Genomic DNA, 17497 nt, shown 5'->3' on the forward strand with positions numbered 1-17497 from the left:
TCTTGTTACAAGCATAACAAGTCACATTATTTTTATGAATAGCTTTCCCATAACCTATGCCGGTTTGTGTTCTACATTGATTAGATAAGTGTCCAAATCTTCCACAAACATAACATCTTACATTCATTCTGCAGTTTTTAGAATTATGACCAACTTTGTTGCATTTTGAACATTGACCGGTGGGTGTATTGGTATTCTGATAATTTCTAGATTTACATTAATTTGCTCTATGACCATACTTGTTACAGTTAAAGCATTTTCCATTGAATTTATAAGTAGTAGGTTGTCTTACTGGTTTGCCATGATCCTGTGTGTTTGCAGTATCGGAGCTTTCACCAGTTTCAAAGCCAAGACCATTAGTGTCACTATTAGGTTTCTAATTCTTCAACAAGTCACCAAGTTCTTTTGAGCTTTTCTTGAATTTTTCTTTATGTTGATTTGTAGCAGCCAATTCTCCTTCCAAGATACCTTTTTGTCTCATGAGTTCATTTGAGTCATTTTGTGCATGCATCAGATCTGTCTTCAACATATCATTTTCATAACTAAGTCTTGTGTTTTCATTTGCAGCATCATTCAGTCTTCTAGTCAAGTCTTCTTCATTCTTCTTTCTATCTTCAATTTCTTTACAAAATCTCATAGTCATATCCTGCATCTCATTCTTTGTTGTCATGTTTTCTTGTTTCAACTTATTCATCAGATCATTAAGAGTTTCCTTTTCATCATTCTCATTTTGCATCTTTTCACAAAGTTCTCTTCTCTTGTTTCTTGAAATGGTAAGATTTTCTTGAAGTGCTTGAATAATATCCTGTGCAGCTTTTAGATCATCTTCAAGTTTGATATTTTTCAATTTTTCTGCATCATAGTCTGAGAGAGCTCCTTCTAATTGCTTCATCAAGTTTTCCATCTCTACTGCTGTCAAAATCTTCCTCAAGTTGTTAGGCTTCTGAAAATAGAGGACCAAGCTCTAATACCAATTGTTAGGATTCCCACAGATATTGAGGGGGGGGGGGGGTTGAATTAGTATCTAACTAGTTTAAAATATTTTCTTGACTTAAAACATGTAAAACATATTAATATTGTATACCGGTAAACAAGAAATAATGCAGTAAACAAAGATAACAACAACCACATGAAAAACACACCATAACACAGTAGTTTAACGAGGAAACCCGATGTCGGAAAAACCTCGGTGGGATTTGTGACCCACAATATTCACTTACTGGCCAATAAGAGAATATTATTGCTACAAGAGGGGCCTACACATGCAGGAAGGCCAAGTGCCTAGAGCTCACTGCTCAATTACAAAATGGGAAGTCTCACCGACTTAAAAAATGGATTATATAAATCCAATGTCTTGTACTGCTTCAAAATAACGTCTATTATGCCAGATCCAGTACCGGTTTATAGCTCTGCTTCTTACATAAACCCTTAACCTATAATTTACATAATAGGTCTACCTTATTTCACCTAATTACATTCCTCCATGCTTACATAATTGTTCTACAATGATCTCTTATATATATGAGTCATTTTATAATTTGCCAAGTTGGCTTACAATGATTTTACAATAATAAACAAAATAAATTACAAACAAAATTCCTGTCGGCTTTTGTGCCGGTATGCTTCCTTTCACTGTTGGTGTCAGTGGTCTGTGTGCTGATGTAGAATTTGTCTTTGCTGGTGCCGGTGGATTGCCTTGCCGATGTCATAGGATTGTAAGGTTGCCATCAATGAAAAAACCTTCAATCACCTACAATGTCTCATTGGAGTGTGCATTTGCCAACATATGCCACATATGCTTGAAGTAGTTTCAAATGAAATCACTTTTCCTAAAAGTATTTTTTTGGCCCAAAGTGTGATAACATTCTAGATTTTAACTTTAGTATCTTTGTAAATGGGTTTATTAGTCATTCAAACTAACACCTTCAAAATATTTATTTTATCATGTTAACACATGACATTATCCTATCTTGATCCCAACATCACTTGTCCTTACCTAAAAAACCGGGTAGGTCCTAACAAGCCTGATCTTGTCACCGGTTTTCAAACCCTACACAAAATATTCAACAGTCAATAACAAACTTGAATTTCGGTTCTCCAAACATGATGTGGTTCATGTCATAAACTCGTTATGATGTCATAAGCATAAATTCCAAACCGCAACAACAAACTCAACATGGATCTCAATCACAATCATCTCCTTCACTATTCCTGCTTGCTAGTTAACTACTACTTAGCAGTTTAACTGTTCAACTCAATTCATTACCAGTTAGGCAATTTAGATAGACTAAGATAACTTAGATGACATACCACAACATAAGAAAACATGGTTGCTATCAATGATAACACAAACAACTGATCATATCATAATTATATCATCACCAACAATCTATCAATATGTCATCACAATATCATCCTTTACCGGTTCAACATCTTCATCAGTTATGCCAACAAAATAAATATCATATTTCTTATCTTAGATCAAAATTTCAAGTGTGATACAAATTGAGGTCATTTTTGTAGTTGTGTTGACCTTCAAACTTTTAAATTTGGCCCTTGCACTTTGTTAACTTCCTCTTGCTAGTCATTGTGAGCTAAAATATCACACATTATGTTGATTTGTATGCCAATTTGTATCTAAGGGAATTAATTATGCTATTTTGAGATCATACTTAGATACTACAAGCCCTAATCATCTTGAACATCTCATAGCAACATAATTGAGGAATTTAACTACATTTTCAATATAGATCATCTTAGAATTCCCTACATGCTTGTATGCTGTCCTTATTCAAAATTTGTTAAATTGGTTTGCCTATGGCTTGACTAAGGAGAAATTTCTTGTTAGTCACAAAGTTCCAATTAGTTTATGTAGACATTGCTTCTCTTTAAGCACATGTACAACAAGGTGAAGTGAATCTACAATAACTATTTCACCTTCCTTTAGTCACTTTTGCAGACTCAAATCTGATTTCATGATTTAGATTACTTTTATATGTGGGGAGATCAAATTCATAAGTATAAATTATAACTAGAATAAAATACATTAATTTCCTCCCTTTAATCTAACTAAATACTTTATTTTATTATTTAAATTTCATATTTATTTTAATATCAATCCTAATTAAGAATGATTTTTTGTTTTGTGTTTTGTCATATACATATAATGGATCATTGGATCATTTTTTTTTGGTTTATCTTGAAGCTATTGAAATAAGAGTTTAATCATGAATAAAAAAAAATACTTAACAGTAAACAAGTTTCATATAATGAAGGTACCTTTCTTTCAAATATAATAATAATTTATTTTATGGAATTATTAATAAAAATATATTTGAAATAATATAACAATTATAGGGGAAGAGTACCAGTAGTTGAGCACCCTAACTTGTCGCTTCTCAAAATCTTACGTGGAAATTTCAAATCAGTCCCAATTTTTTACAATAGCTTACTTGGCAAGTCCCCTGCTTATAACTAAGCTTTCAACGCCACATCATCAAGTATGGTGCCACATCAGCATGCTTTTTGCCAAGGTGTCCAAAACAACCCCCCCAAAAAGTGAGACCAATAGGCGTGCAAAAGAGGCACCAATAGTTGTGCAACTGATATAGCATCACCTGATTGATTACTTTTTACAATATTAGGACATTTCCTAACAACTATTGGTACATTTCCTAACAAAAATTGATATTTTATGTTTCAAACAATAGATTTTATTTGTTCAATTTTTGGAACAAAAGGTATCAACAACCCTCACAACAATTCGTACATGCTCTTCCCCTATTTAATTCTAATTTCTATTTTAAAACTTTCAACTATATATTACGTAGATAAATAATTTTGAAGAGCCGTTTCATCCTCATACTAATCACATCAGTTAACTCTCCTAGCCGAATTCGTATGGTTTGCTTATATGTCGAATGTTGGTAAAGTTTATAAAACAAAATCTCTTTTATTGTATTGAAGAACCATCTAGATGTTTCTGCAAACTAAATGGATTTGACAAATTTGTCAAAGTTGGAACTTTGACAATTGCAAATTGTCCACATTCAAGGTACCTTAAAAACGGGACAAAAATTGGATTGGACAGTCTGAATCGTCCATCTCTCCCAAGCACAGAGAAAGCTTGACAATGGTGTCTTGCAACCGCTCCGACAAAATCCATCCTATAAATTGAGCAGTGCAGTCAGCCTTTCCATTTTCATTTCCCCACGCTTTTGGTAGACACAGTATGGCAAAACAGATCATTCCCCTGATGACGCGCTACCAGATGGGTCCATTTACCTTGTCTCACAGGTCTCTTCTTCGCCTCTGCACATTGCACACCTCTGTTTTTATCTCATTCTTTTTTGTCCCTCTGATGTTTTTCTTAGCATTTTGATTTGTGTTGCAGAGTAGTTTTAGCCCCCTTAGGCAGGCAAAGATCATACGATTATATGCCTCAACCACACGCCATCCTTTATTACAGTCAGATAACATCTCCAGGTGGTCTTTTGATCTCAGAAGCAACTGCTATTTCTGAAAATGGAAAAGCGTGGGTGACAAATTTCTTTATTTTTACTCTGGAGAAATAAGCTCCCGTTATGTCAGGGTTTCAGGACTTGGTGGCAATTGAAATTCTCTGTATTATACCAGGTATACACGGGCGTCTGGAATATGGACGAAGGAGCATGTTGAAGCGTGGAAGCCCGTAGTCAGTGCCGTCCATGATAAAGGAGGCATTTTCTTCTGTCAATTATGGCATCCTGGAAGATTTTCCCATTTTGGTCCGTGTTTATTTCTGTACTGCTTTATAATTTCTGCTTATAATTTTGATCCCATACAAGAGGAGCAATCATTAGTTATAATTAAATTAGGGATTCAGATAATCAGACTAATGGTAAAGATGTGGCAGGGGTACCGGTTCCGTCCGCCATAAAAACAGAGGAAATTCCGCATCTTATTGCAGATTATCGTAACGCCGCAAGAAATGCCATTGATGCAGGTCAGTTTTACTTATGAGATTGATTTATCCTTAAATCTCAAACGATTGAAAGTTAAACATCCAATCAATAAACTATGTTTTGTATAACGTGAAATGCTAGGGTTTCCCCTGTAACAGGGTTTGACGGCGTTGAAATCCATGGAGCTCATGGATTCCTTGTGGACCAGTTCATGAAAGACAGTGTAAACCACAGGACGGATCGCTATGGCGGAAATTTGGAGAACCGTTGCAGATTTGCACTTGAAGTTATGGAAGCAGTGGTGGATGAAATTGGAGCAGAACGCGTGGGAATGCGGCTTTCCCCCTTTTCAAACTTTTTAGACGCCTACGACTCAAATCCAGAGGCTCTGGGGGTTTACATGGCGGAGGCCTTGAATAAATTTAATATTGTGTACGCTCACTTTGTAGAGGCAAGGCATGAAAAGGGAGTTGCAATGGACAGGAGCCTGTTACCCATGAGGAAAGCTTTCAAGAATACTTTCATGGTAGCAGGAGGTTATGATCGTGATGAAGGGAATAAAGCTATTTCAAGTGGCAAAGCAGATCTGGTAGCTTATGGCAGATTTTTTATATCTAATCCAGACCTTCCTAAGAGATTTCAGTTGAATGCGCCCCTAAATGCCTATGACAGAAGCACATTCTATACTCCTGATCCAGTTGTTGGCTACACAGATTATCCATTCCTAGAATTATGAGTGCATTGAAGCAAATCAAATTCTTCTCAAAGATATGATGTTTGATTCTTGGTAGTAACATTGAAGTTGCTATCTTATTTCTTCTTCCAACTTTGCGACTAGAATTTATTATCCATAACTCTTTGTTGTTTTGTACAACATTGCTCAGGTCTGGTTCAGCCGTTTCAGCATTGTTTAATATATTGTAATGTTTTATTGACTGTAATCTTTTTCGATTTAAAAAATTGGTTTTTCTTCCAGTTTTTTAACTGCAATCTAAGAATTTTTTTTTTCTTATTATATAAATTCTCTATTTCTAATATTTTATGATGTTCTAATATAAAAAAAATTGATACAAAATTTTATTTTTTTTAAAACAAATTTTAATTATCACTAATAATAGTAAGTAGTAATTAACATTACTATAATTCATAACAAATTAAATAAATTGCACTTTTTATTTTTAAGATTGATTACAACCCAAATTCTCTTTAATGATTATTGTAGTCTAATCTTTAAAACTCTACTCTTTGTCCCAACAACATATGCCCATTAAAAAATAAAATTACAATAAAAACTTCATAAATAAACCGATATAATACCTCCAACAAAGATAATTACAATAAGATATCTAAACATGAAAATAAATGATGGGTATTGGGAGACATGGCATTAAAGGCACCCCACATCATAATCATAGTTAGAAATGCTCAATATTGGATATTTATGATATTATCAAATGGCATAATGGATATTTGTGGTTTAATTTTGGATGGCTATGCAATTAAAAATTATCAAGTCTTTTGTATATCTTTTTGGTAAATATATTTTTAGGTATAGATAAATTCAATATAGCAAACAACAACATGTTTTGGTAGAAATTGATTTGTCTCGCTTGTAAAGTCTTGGTCTATCATTCAATTTTTAAATTGTAGTTTGGATTTAGTTTAATTATATCTTTAGAATTTTTCATTATGATAATATACATTTTGAGTGTATATTACTTTATGGTAGTTTGCATGACCTAAAATGACTAAAATATTCGTTGAGGTTGTAAAAATACAACTAATTTTTATTAGGTATTGGAAAGCATGAGTTCATCTCTAAAAAGTTATAAAAGACATTTAAAAATTACAAACTTGTTCAACTATAAATACAACTATATTTAATTAGGTATGAGACAACATGAGTTTATCTCTAAAAAGTTATAAAAGACACTTAAAAAATACAAAATTGTTCAACCATGTAACTTGTGATGTAGAACAAGAGTACACGAAAAAGATAAATATCCCAGACCAATAAAATTGAATAAACCCATTTATTTTTCGATTCGATCCATTATAAATGATATTCCTCATGCCCACCAAATAGTTTGGGTTAGGAACTTGTCCATGTTTAACTAAGCATGAGAAAACCTATTTGGATGTATTTTTATTAAACAGCCTAAAAAGATTAATCACTCCCAACTTCAATAGGGGAAGTTGTGATTAAAGATTCAACTTAGTGCCTTTGGGACTAGCTCATGTAAGAAAACTTCATATAAATAAGGGTATTTTAGGAATGAGTGTTCAATTATAGGGGGAAATTTAAAAAATAAATGTAAATATTTAATCTAAAATCATTTAATAACAATATATTGAAATGCATTTTTGCTATTGCTTCAAACATCTATAATTAAATGAGATAAATTAAAAAATCATAATGGTTGAAAATAAATTAACATTTTCAAAACAAATAATATATTATATAAACTAAATAAAATACATGGTAATATATTTATTCACTAGGTCTCTTTTAATTTGGCTGAAATATTATCATTTAGAAGTAATTTAGATTATTTGAATTAGAATTTAATTAATTAATAAGAAGAAGAAAGGAATGACAATTTAGATGGTTCGGAAAGCTGAAATTATCTTGGTAATGAACTTGTTTAGGTTGTATAGTTGTTTATGCTCTATTTGTTACAATTAGAGAAATGGTTATGCTAATCACATTGACCCATCTTACGTTAGTGACTAATTTCACGAATCACTCATTTTGACTAGCCACTGTGCATTTTGGTTAGTGTCATCCTCATCCTAGCCGCATTAGTCAAGTCTAGTAACCCCTAACCATATGGATTTCTTAGGTAGGATGTTTTCAAAGGTTGTTGAATTTGGCTTTACACATCCAAATGTTACATTCTCTTGAAATTTCTTAAATCCTTTTTAACATATCCATTTTGCACATATCCTCTAGTCATGGCCTTTAATGAGATCACATCTCTTTGGGGCATTATCTCAAATAATGTGTTCCTTTTTTATCCTTTCACATTTCTAAGATAATTGTTATTTAACATTTGACAAAATTGCCCAACATTAACAATACAATTATATGTATGTCATGAAACAAAGTAACAACAAATACACAATACTAAACAAGACAATTTCTCATGCCAACATTCTATACATTATTCATGATTAAGGAATAAGTTACAACATATTATCACTAAAAAGTCAAGGCAAGTTGTCTTAACATTTGATAACTTTTTTTTAGGTAATTTTAACATTTGACAAAAATGCCCAATGCATTAATAATACATTATTTGAGTAAATAAATAAGGTGACAACAAATACACAACACTAAACAAGACACAGTTTCTCATGCCAACATAATTACATTATACATGACTAGAGAATAAATGACAACATATTACCATTGAAAACTCATGACAAGTTATCATAACATTTGATAGCTTTTTTCTAGTATTTAGTCTTTATGATAAACCATTAACATCATTCAAACGAAATTTAAATAACTATTAATGATTTCATAATTGATTTAAAGAAAAAAAATATATAATTACCTATTTTTATTAGCGGAAGCATATCCATAGGCATTATAGCTAACTTCACGCACCCATAGATCCTAAACAATACATCAAATTTCAATAATTTTTTTTGGTTGTTATGTATGTGACTTAACTACTTATAGCTATTGTTATGACTTCTGGGTAGTATCAACACATGTTGTGGGATCCATTATGCGCACACAGGTAAAAATACATGCATTTCAAAGTGTTGCTTGATACCTACTTAAATTTGCCCCAATAACTGTGCACTTGAAATTGGCAATATTATGCACATATGCCCTAGTAGTTGTGCACTATGGGTACCAATAGAGGTGCACCAATGGGCTAATTATGGTCTAGAAATGCTAACTACTAGGGCTAGAGTGGGTGACTTTGGACATGCGAAATTTATTAATGGGCTTTAAGTTATCATTTTTGGGTTTCTTTAAAGTTAGAAACTGAGGGGGTTGTGTGCTCAAGGAGTGAACGATTATTGGAAATATAATGACTACTAGTAATCTTCCCTTAACTAAATTTTATCTTTAAGAAAAACTCTTAAAATATTACACAAATTTCCAATCAAATAAGGTACATATTTGACCATTCCATAGAGTTGAGGGGTTTTGGCTATAGGGCTGATAGAATGCACCAACCCCATAGTGTATTTATAAGATAGAATGCATTGGTCCCATAGTGTATTTATAAGTCTTAACTTATAAATACACTAGGGGAGAGGGACCAATAGTCGTGAGGGCTGACTTCATCAATGTGTAACCATCACATGGAATATCGTAAGACCTTCATTTTTTTTTAGAAATGTATAATGGACGCTTGACTATCTACAACTAAGGTTTGAAGACATGACGAATCATGCGACTCGTCAAAATAACACGTCTAGTGCAAACTGTCGAAAAATGACTTTTTAAAGATTCAACCAAAACTTAATCTAAAAATCCCTAGTAGTTGAATAAAAAAATATCATTTGTAATTAGTATGATATTGTATTTTTATGTAAAATATAGTTTATATGCAACTTAAATGGGCCAAATACCTGTTAGTAATCATAAATGTGTGTTATCTCTAACTTTTATATCCAACACCAAAGGACCAATAGTTGAACACAAAATAATATTAGTTGTTATAAAAACAACATATTATAATATAAAATACAACTTATATTGAACACAAATGGACCAATTGTTAAACACTAAAACCTTTGGACAATCCCTCACATTTTATGAAAAAAGACAAGGTATTTATTGTGTTTACCTTCTATATTTGTGATAAACAAATTATTAATATAAAATACTTCAATGCATATACATTGCTACCCCAATAGATGTACACATAAGAATAATATTTTTTCACTATGATATAAGTACTTGTTTAAGTAAGCAACTTAATTTATTAAATGAACATATCATTTTATAAATGACACATTTATAGTGGATAGCTATGATGTTTTATTTGAAACAGAAAATTATTTATTTCACTTGTTAGTGAATGTATTTATGCCTTTTTCATATATATTTATAGGTTCTATTGTGTTCAAGTATTGGTCCATTTTGACCAACATTTGGTATTTTTTTCATTTACATATGAATAATTGATTTATAATGTATAATATAAATATGTGACAAGACTCGATATTACAGACACAAATAGACGTACAACTATTGAACCTTGTACAACTATGGACGTGCCTATTCTAGCTCCAAAACGGCAGTACGAATTGACTAACATGCGTGTTAGTCGTGCGTTTTACACCGTCGATTTTGCAATAAATGATCACGATTGACTAACACATCGCTATCACATTGTACGAAAGGTCTGTTTTGAAGCCAGAATAGCTTCGGCCTACAACTATCAGCCCCTCTTCCTTATAAGACATGTGCATTCTATCAGCCTCATAGACTAGTTGTTACAACTGAAGTGCATTCACACCATCCTTGACAATAGTTCTAACATGAAAATTTGTTTAACTTCAATGTCTTCCCCATAAAATTAGCCTCGTGACTACCGACCATTAAGATCTTTTTCCACAACCAATGAAGGTGGACCTGGTAACAAAAGATAAGGATGGGAACGGGGCGGCTGTTCCTCTCTATGCTTTTGTTTTATGCTTCCACTGATATTTACTTTGATAAAGCAATATATGTATTATTACTTTTTAAGAAAATTAGTTAATAAGAGTATTATATAATTAGCATAAATCCACTTCTCAGTCGATTGAGCAATGACTGAACAGAAGGAAAGTTTTCACTAATTACTGACTGACAGAAAGGTATATGGCGCAAAACTGGGTTAGGCTTTGTTAGAAAGTCCATGGTTTTATTATTTTAGGCTATAAAATGAGTGTGGAATGTTCCAATATAGGTGAGTGTGGAATGTTCCATATAAATGAATAAGGTTTTATAATGGAGTGTTGTGTATGATTAGATAACTTCAGTTTGCTGATAATAGTTAGCAGATTTACAGGTTCTATGAATTCTATTTTTGAGCAGATTTATAGGTTTTGGAAATTCTATTTGTCCAATTCAGCCGCGCTTTATAAAATCCTGTAGTTTTGTTTGCTTTACAAGATCTTGTAGTTTTGTTGGCTGCTTCGAATTCTATTTTTGAGCACTGAACTTTTCCTGTCCAATTGAGCCGCGCTTTTGGTTGACACAGGCACAGGTATGGCTCAACGGCTCATTCACCTGATGACGCCCTACCAGATGGGTTCATTTACTTTGTCTCACAGGTCTCTTCTTCGCCTCTGCACACTGCACATCTCTGTTTTATCTCTTTTTTTTAAGGGTTTCTGTATGTTTTAAATCCTTTTTCTCTTGGCAATTTGATTTGCGTTGCAGAGTGGTTTTAGCCCCCTTAACAAGGCAAAGATCATACGATTACATGCCTCAACCACATGCCATCACTTATTACACTCAGAGAACAACTCCAGGTGGCCTATTGATCTCAGAAGCAGCTGTTATTTCTGAAACAGGATTAGGGTGGGTGAGAAATTTATTTATTTTTACTCTGGAGAAATAAGCTCCCAGAATGGCGCAGGGTTTCAGGACTTATAGCAATCGAAATTCTCCGTTTTATACTAGGTCTCCACGGATGCCTGGAATATGGACGAAGGAGCACGTTGAAGCGTGGAAGCCCATCGTCAGTGCCGTCCATGATAAAGGAGGCATTTTCTTCTGTCAAATATTTCATACTGGAAGATATTCCCATGTTGGTCTGTGTTTATTTATATACTGGTTTCTACTTGTAATTTCAATCCCATACAAGAGTAGTAATCTTTAGTTATATTGAGGATGCAGATTATCAGCCTAATGGCCAGCCCCCAATTTCATCCTCAACCAAGAGGATGCCCGGTGAAATCGTTTTAGCAAATGGTAAAGATGTGGCGAAGGCATCGGTTCCGCGTGCCCTAGAAACAGAGGAAATTCCGCATATTGTTGCAGATTTTCGCAATGCTGCAAGAAATGCCATAGACGCAGGTCAGTTTTACTTATGAGATTGATTTATCCCTAAATCTCGAAAGGTTTAAAGGTAAATATCTAAACAGTAGCTTTTTTCTGTGCAACATGAAATGCTGGGGTTTCCTCCTGTAACAGGGTTTGACGGCGTTGAAATCCATGGAGCTCATGGATACCTTGTGGACCAGTTCTTGAAAGACAGTGTAAACGACAGGACTGATCGCTATGGCGGAAATCTGGAGAATCGTTGCAGATTTGCTCTTGAAATTGTGGAAGCAGTGGTGGATGAAATTGGAGCAGAACGCGTGGGAATTCGGCTTTCCCCTTTTTCAGACTATTTTGACGCCTACGACTCAAATCCACAGGCCCTGGGAGTTTACATGGCTGAGGCCTTGAATAAATACAATATTTTGTATGCTCACATTGTAGAGGCAAGGTTTGAAAAGGGAGTTGGAATGGATGAGAGCCTGTTTCCCATGAGGAAAGCTTTCAAGAATACATTCATGGTAGCAGGAGGTTATGATGGTAAGGAAGGGAATAAAGCTGTTTCAAGTGGCAAGGCGGATCTGGTAGCTTATGGCAGGTTTTTTATATCTAATCCAGACCTTCCAAAGAGATTTAAGTTGAATGTGCCCCTAAATGGCTATGACAGAAGCACATTTTATCATCCTGATCCAGTGGTTGGCTACACAGACTATCCATTTCTGGAATTTTGAGTCCATTTGAGTAAAGCAAATTCGCAAATTCGCATTTTGTACGTATTAACTTTCACCTCATTCAGCTGGGCCTGAAAATTGGAATGACAGGCCATCAGATTTTTTGACCTTTTGGGAGGCTGTTCAGAGATATTATTATTAATTAAGTATATTGAAGAAAAGTCATGCCTTTCCATTGATTCTTGGTCTTTTGGTACACCAGATTTTCACAGTTCAAGTTAATAATTGTAGTTGATTTTTTTATTTTTGGACGCTGTCTAGATTGGATTAAAATTAATCCATTTTGCAATATCTTGACTCATTTACATGTGTCGGTCTACGTTTAGTAATTACATCATGTATTCCTTACTGAATTTTTTGAGTTGATTTTTTTCAATAGATATTATAGAGATTCTTACATTTATTTATTTTATATTTTAGAAAGAAATTATATATATATATATATATATATATATATATATATATATATATATATATATATATATATAGTTTTAATCTTGTTTGTAAGGTGGATTAGGGTTGTAAATATGTTTTTTATTCAGTCTTTTATAATTATAGTTGTAAATGATATAAAGAATGTGGTTTTAAAGAATGACAAAGTAATAACCATGATAATTAAATGTTTAGAATGTAGATGTTTATTTATCTATTAATTTTGTTGATTTGCATGTTACTGATATGAGAACTATAGTTTAATTGTTGACTATGTTTGTCAAGGTTTGGTTTTGCCCTTCTAGAGCAATATCTTACAACTTAGGTTAAACATGATTGGGAGCCCCCATGGTATTAAGCTTCTTGTGTTTGAAACCTTAGTAAGGGTTTTGTTTTTCTTTTTTCATTTAAAAATCTACAAGAAGTTAATGTCCTCTTGAACCATTCTAGTTGTTGGTTCATATGCAACTCTTTTAGTTTTATCTTGGTGGATCTACAACTTTAAGACTTTCAAACAAGCCTTGCTTAAGTTCTTCAACACATTTTTTGTGAACACATTTATTTAACTCATGAGGGAATGCTCTAACTCATCAGGTGGGTTTGCAACATTTTCTACCTATTCTTCTTTCTTTAACTAGATTAGGTGGTGGAATAACAATTTCTTTGCAAAACCATCTTTATAAGATTCCATAAGTATAAACAAGTGGCAAAATTGAAAAAAATGAGCCAACAGTCTAGTTACCAAAGAATTTTAGTGGATCTCCTTTCTGAGTGCAACCCCTTTGATGTCTAGTTTAATTCCTTAGGTGCATAGTTTTAACATAAATTCAAGTTCATTGATGGACATCATGCTAGGGGTGCTCAAATTAGAGCTCAACTATACTAACTTAAGTTTGGTAAAGAAGCTTCCAAATAAATTTTCAAATCCCTAAAACTTACACATTCTTTAAAGAGTGGATCGAGTATATAATTTTTACTTGTTAGTGGCTCACAAAGTTGTAAAGTTATTGCAAAAGATATTCTAGTTCATTTACACAAACACCCATTGAATTTTGTTGAGAGAGAGAAACTATCACAAGAATTTTGAGCAATAGGGCCAAGCTTAGGAGGAACAACATAAAGGCATACATGTAAAGCATTAGCCCACTATTAAGAATCTTAGTTTGGAATCAAAACACAAGCTTGCAATAGTCTAGAGTATCCTTAGAAGAAGTATCAAACTTTGTGAGCCACTCATGAGAAAAACTAATATACTTTATCCATAGTTTAAAACATCATCAATATAGGCAAACATTGGATTCTTTCCACACTTGGGGATTTAGAGGTAATCTCTAGTTGAAGGACCATCACCTAATTGTTTAATATATCTACAAAATCCCAATTAAAGTGTTGTCCTTTCAACTCCACAAACTTGTTCTCATAATTGTTAAAATAGAGAAAACTAGAATTATCAAGAGATATTATATTCTTGACAATGCCATTCTTGTCATAGTAGACATGGACAGGGGTAGGACCTTTTGTCAACACATTCTATTTATTCAATTTAATTTCAAGAAATTTTATGATTGCATCAAGTGGATTGTCGTTTTGGCCATGCTTAAAGTGTTTAAAATAATTTAGATAATTATTCAATTCTATTGTTCAAACCCATTTATTGATGTGTCTATTTGTTTCTCCATTAATGACATTAAAATTGGATATATTTTTACTACTTTGGTCCATTTGACATGACATTGTGATATATGTTTCAATCAATATCACTTTCTCTCATAGTATTATAAATAATACTATTAATTTAATTTCTAACTCTTAATTTACCCTACTAAATTATACCTTTTCAACAAAATGTCCCCCATTTTCATTGGATACATTGGCTATATATTTTCACAAATACATTCTTAGAATCCCCTTTGTTTATGACCCTCTAATTTATTTGATATTATTATCACCACTATTGTATCTAATTTTTGGACCATTAAAAGGTAAAGAATGAGTCAATAAACAACCACCCATTGTGAATTCTAACATCTACTACTATTGGGAGCAAAATCACCTAAAGATAATTTAAGTAAATGCTAGATAAAATTAAGATTATATATGTCATTGTGATTTTGTGTGTGTGATATGTTTGATTTGTGCACCCATAAGTCTTAATTTCATGATTGAAGACAATGTTATGTTGAAGTCTAGTGTCAAGATTTTAAATATCATGAATTGAAATAGAAGATTGAGACATATAATCAATTTTAAATATTCTCAAATTATTTATATAGTTGATGTATGTGAAAATATCTAGTGAATATTGATTCAATCTTGAGTTTTGAAAATGTTAGAAAGATATTGCATAAGCTAACTTCTATATTTTAAAAAAGAAAAAATATCTCAAACGCAAGATAAAAAGACATTTATCATGCAAATAACACCCTTTTATGATCATCATATTTGTGATAGAGAAAAATCTATAAATTTATGTCCGTAGTCACTCAATTTGATTTTTTTGTTGGGTAAGCTAATGGGATAATGACTATTTTTTAGTAAGATTGGCTTGGTAGAGATTTTTTTTTTGAATTCAATATTGATTACAACTATCTTGTTCATATGAGTATCAATGTTAGACCAATACAAGCTCCTTACAAGAAAACACATTAGAAATCACATAGGGAATACCAAGAGTCACTACTTAGAAATCCACTTTTATTAAGTAACCACCTCCTATGGAAGACAAAATAGTCACAATTTAGGATCCCACTTTAGATTTCCCTATGGGGAATTGAACTTGGGTCTCCACAATCAAAACCCAATGCTTTAACCAATTAAGCTCAACCCTTTGGACAAGTAGGGACAAATTTGGATTTTATTGAGGAGGAATAGATTAAATGCCATGCAATTTTATTTTAGGTGGGAAAAAGATAGGAATGTGAATTGGTTTGTTCTTAAACGATGCTTGATATCACTAGGATAATATTTAGCAAGTTTACCAAATTCAAGTTTTAAATTGAGTGCTATAATAATGTATTTATGACATGTACTCAAATTTGTTTACAAAAAAGGTGTGGAAGTGTAAAGCACACACTTTTATACATTATAGTAGTGTATTGAATGTAATACTTTGCGGTCTTGATTTTTCAAATGGATGGTGCATTCTTTTATTTTCTTGCAAGTTGTAATTTACATGTTAATACATCGTGCACCAAAGATAGAATGTCTTACTTAAGTAGCATCTTCCTAGCTAGATGTCATCTCTATTGTATTGTGTGTAAGCTATGTTTTTGGGAAGGGGTGTTAAATATGGGAAAACAAAGAGGGATGATCCTCTTTTAAAAAAAAAAATGTGATTTAAAAGTGCTTTGGCCAAAGCCTAGTTCATTGAAATAGATGAATTGCCAAAATTATTAATATGTTTATTTGCCATGTCCTGATAATAGGACATTGCATCATCATATATTATATGTGCATATAGATGTATCTGGTTGCACCAAGGTTTCCATCCTGCCATTGTTTCTAGGTATCTAGGCTCTTCATGTAGGGTCGATGGTTCTTCATGTCATGAAGGACTCCGAGGATGCATAGTTTTTTTGTGGTTGGGTAGAAAAGTGCTTGAGCCATTTTCCTGTCCTCGACTTGTAGATGACCTCATAGTTGATGGTGAGCAAGGATGATTGTTATTATAAATTGTAATACTTATTCTATTGATACTATCATGGCATGAACCTAATCATTATAATTATGTAATTTCCAATATGTATATCATATGTATATGTGCTTTATCTAGATCAAGCACTAGAACTCAAAATTATATCATTATTTATTGATTTATAGAGTTATCATTCATTATTTATTGTTTTGATGATGTATTAAATGAATATTTAGTTTAATTTATGATATATTAAGGTTAGGGACCTTACAAGAATTATTTCAAATATCAAGACAAGACAAGTGGTAGGGGAAGAGGTAGGAATAACTTAAAAAGGAGCTTGAGAGGTAGAGGTAGAAGTAGTTTTGAATGGGGTAGTTCTAGAGAAAACAACTCTAGATGAACACACAACCAAAAGGAAGCAAGTAGATCTTAGTCTGCATTTAAAGTCAAGAAGAGTATCAACAAATCAAGTCATAAGTATAATAAAATTAATGTCAAGTGTTATTAGTGCCATAAATATGGCCATTATACCAGTGAATGTTAGAAAAAACAACATAACCAGTCAAAGCGAAGTGCAAATTTGGCTAATGAAAAGGTAGCTAAAGGTGATAAATCAAATGGCTTCATAATGTGCAACATTGGTGAGAAAGGCAACACAATAGTGTTGTAATTGGATAGTGAATGTAACAATTACATGAGTGGCAATGAAAGAATGTCAAATCTAAGTTAAATATTGGGAACAATGATATAGTTC

General features: G+C 32.6%; 2 protein-coding genes across 7 annotated transcripts; both read left to right on the forward strand.

Annotated features, from left to right (window-relative positions):
- The first annotated feature begins 3985 nt into the window (after nt 1–3985).
- On the forward strand, nt 3986–5918 carry LOC131058361 (12-oxophytodienoate reductase 1). Of its 2 annotated transcripts, none has more exons than XM_057992237.2 (5): nt 3986–4296; nt 4394–4534; nt 4636–4766; nt 4895–4984; nt 5102–5918. In XM_057992237.2, the coding sequence occupies exons 1-5, from the start codon at nt 4232–4234 to the stop codon at nt 5677–5679; spliced, it is 1005 nt and encodes a 334-aa protein (XP_057848220.2). In that variant the 5' UTR covers nt 3986–4231; the 3' UTR covers nt 5680–5918. The 2 variants fall into 2 exon arrangements, with proteins under 2 accessions (XP_057848220.2, XP_059074517.1); XM_059218534.1 differs by having other exon boundaries at nt 4259–4296; nt 4394–4485.
- A 4742-nt stretch (nt 5919–10660) lies between these two features.
- On the forward strand, nt 10661–12853 carry LOC131058359 (12-oxophytodienoate reductase 1). Of its 5 annotated transcripts, none has more exons than XM_057992232.2 (6): nt 10661–10772; nt 11138–11231; nt 11341–11481; nt 11584–11714; nt 11800–11979; nt 12097–12853. In XM_057992232.2, the coding sequence occupies exons 2-6, from the start codon at nt 11167–11169 to the stop codon at nt 12672–12674; spliced, it is 1095 nt and encodes a 364-aa protein (XP_057848215.2). In that variant the 5' UTR covers nt 10661–10772; nt 11138–11166; the 3' UTR covers nt 12675–12853. The 5 variants fall into 5 exon arrangements, with proteins under 5 accessions (XP_057848215.2, XP_057848216.2, XP_057848214.2 ...); XM_057992233.2 differs by having other exon boundaries at nt 10707–10772; nt 11159–11231; XM_057992231.2 differs by having other exon boundaries at nt 10721–10864; nt 11159–11231.
- The last annotated feature ends 4644 nt before the right edge of the window (nt 12854–17497 follow it).

This window comes from Cryptomeria japonica, chromosome 3, assembly GCF_030272615.1.
Source record: "Cryptomeria japonica chromosome 3, Sugi_1.0, whole genome shotgun sequence".
Classification (NCBI taxonomy): domain Eukaryota; kingdom Viridiplantae; phylum Streptophyta; class Pinopsida; order Cupressales; family Cupressaceae; genus Cryptomeria; species Cryptomeria japonica.

Excerpts from the sequence above, each read along its gene's own strand:
- LOC131058361 (XM_057992237.2), top strand. The coding sequence starts at position 4,232 with ATGGCAAAACAGATCATTCCCCTGATGACGCGCTACCAGATGGGTCCA. Across the intron at positions 4,535-4,635 it reads ATTTCTGAAAATGGAAAAGC|GTATACACGGGCGTCTGGAA; the intron begins GTGGGTGACAAA and ends GTATTATACCAG. Across the intron at positions 4,985-5,101 it reads AAGAAATGCCATTGATGCAG|GGTTTGACGGCGTTGAAATC; the intron begins GTCAGTTTTACT and ends CCCCTGTAACAG.
- LOC131058359 (XM_057992230.2), top strand. The coding sequence starts at position 10,840 with ATGAGTGTGGAATGTTCCAATATAG. Across the intron at positions 11,232-11,340 it reads TCATTTACTTTGTCTCACAG|AGTGGTTTTAGCCCCCTTAA; the intron begins GTCTCTTCTTCG and ends TTTGCGTTGCAG. Across the intron at positions 11,482-11,583 it reads ATTTCTGAAACAGGATTAGG|GTCTCCACGGATGCCTGGAA; the intron begins GTGGGTGAGAAA and ends GTTTTATACTAG.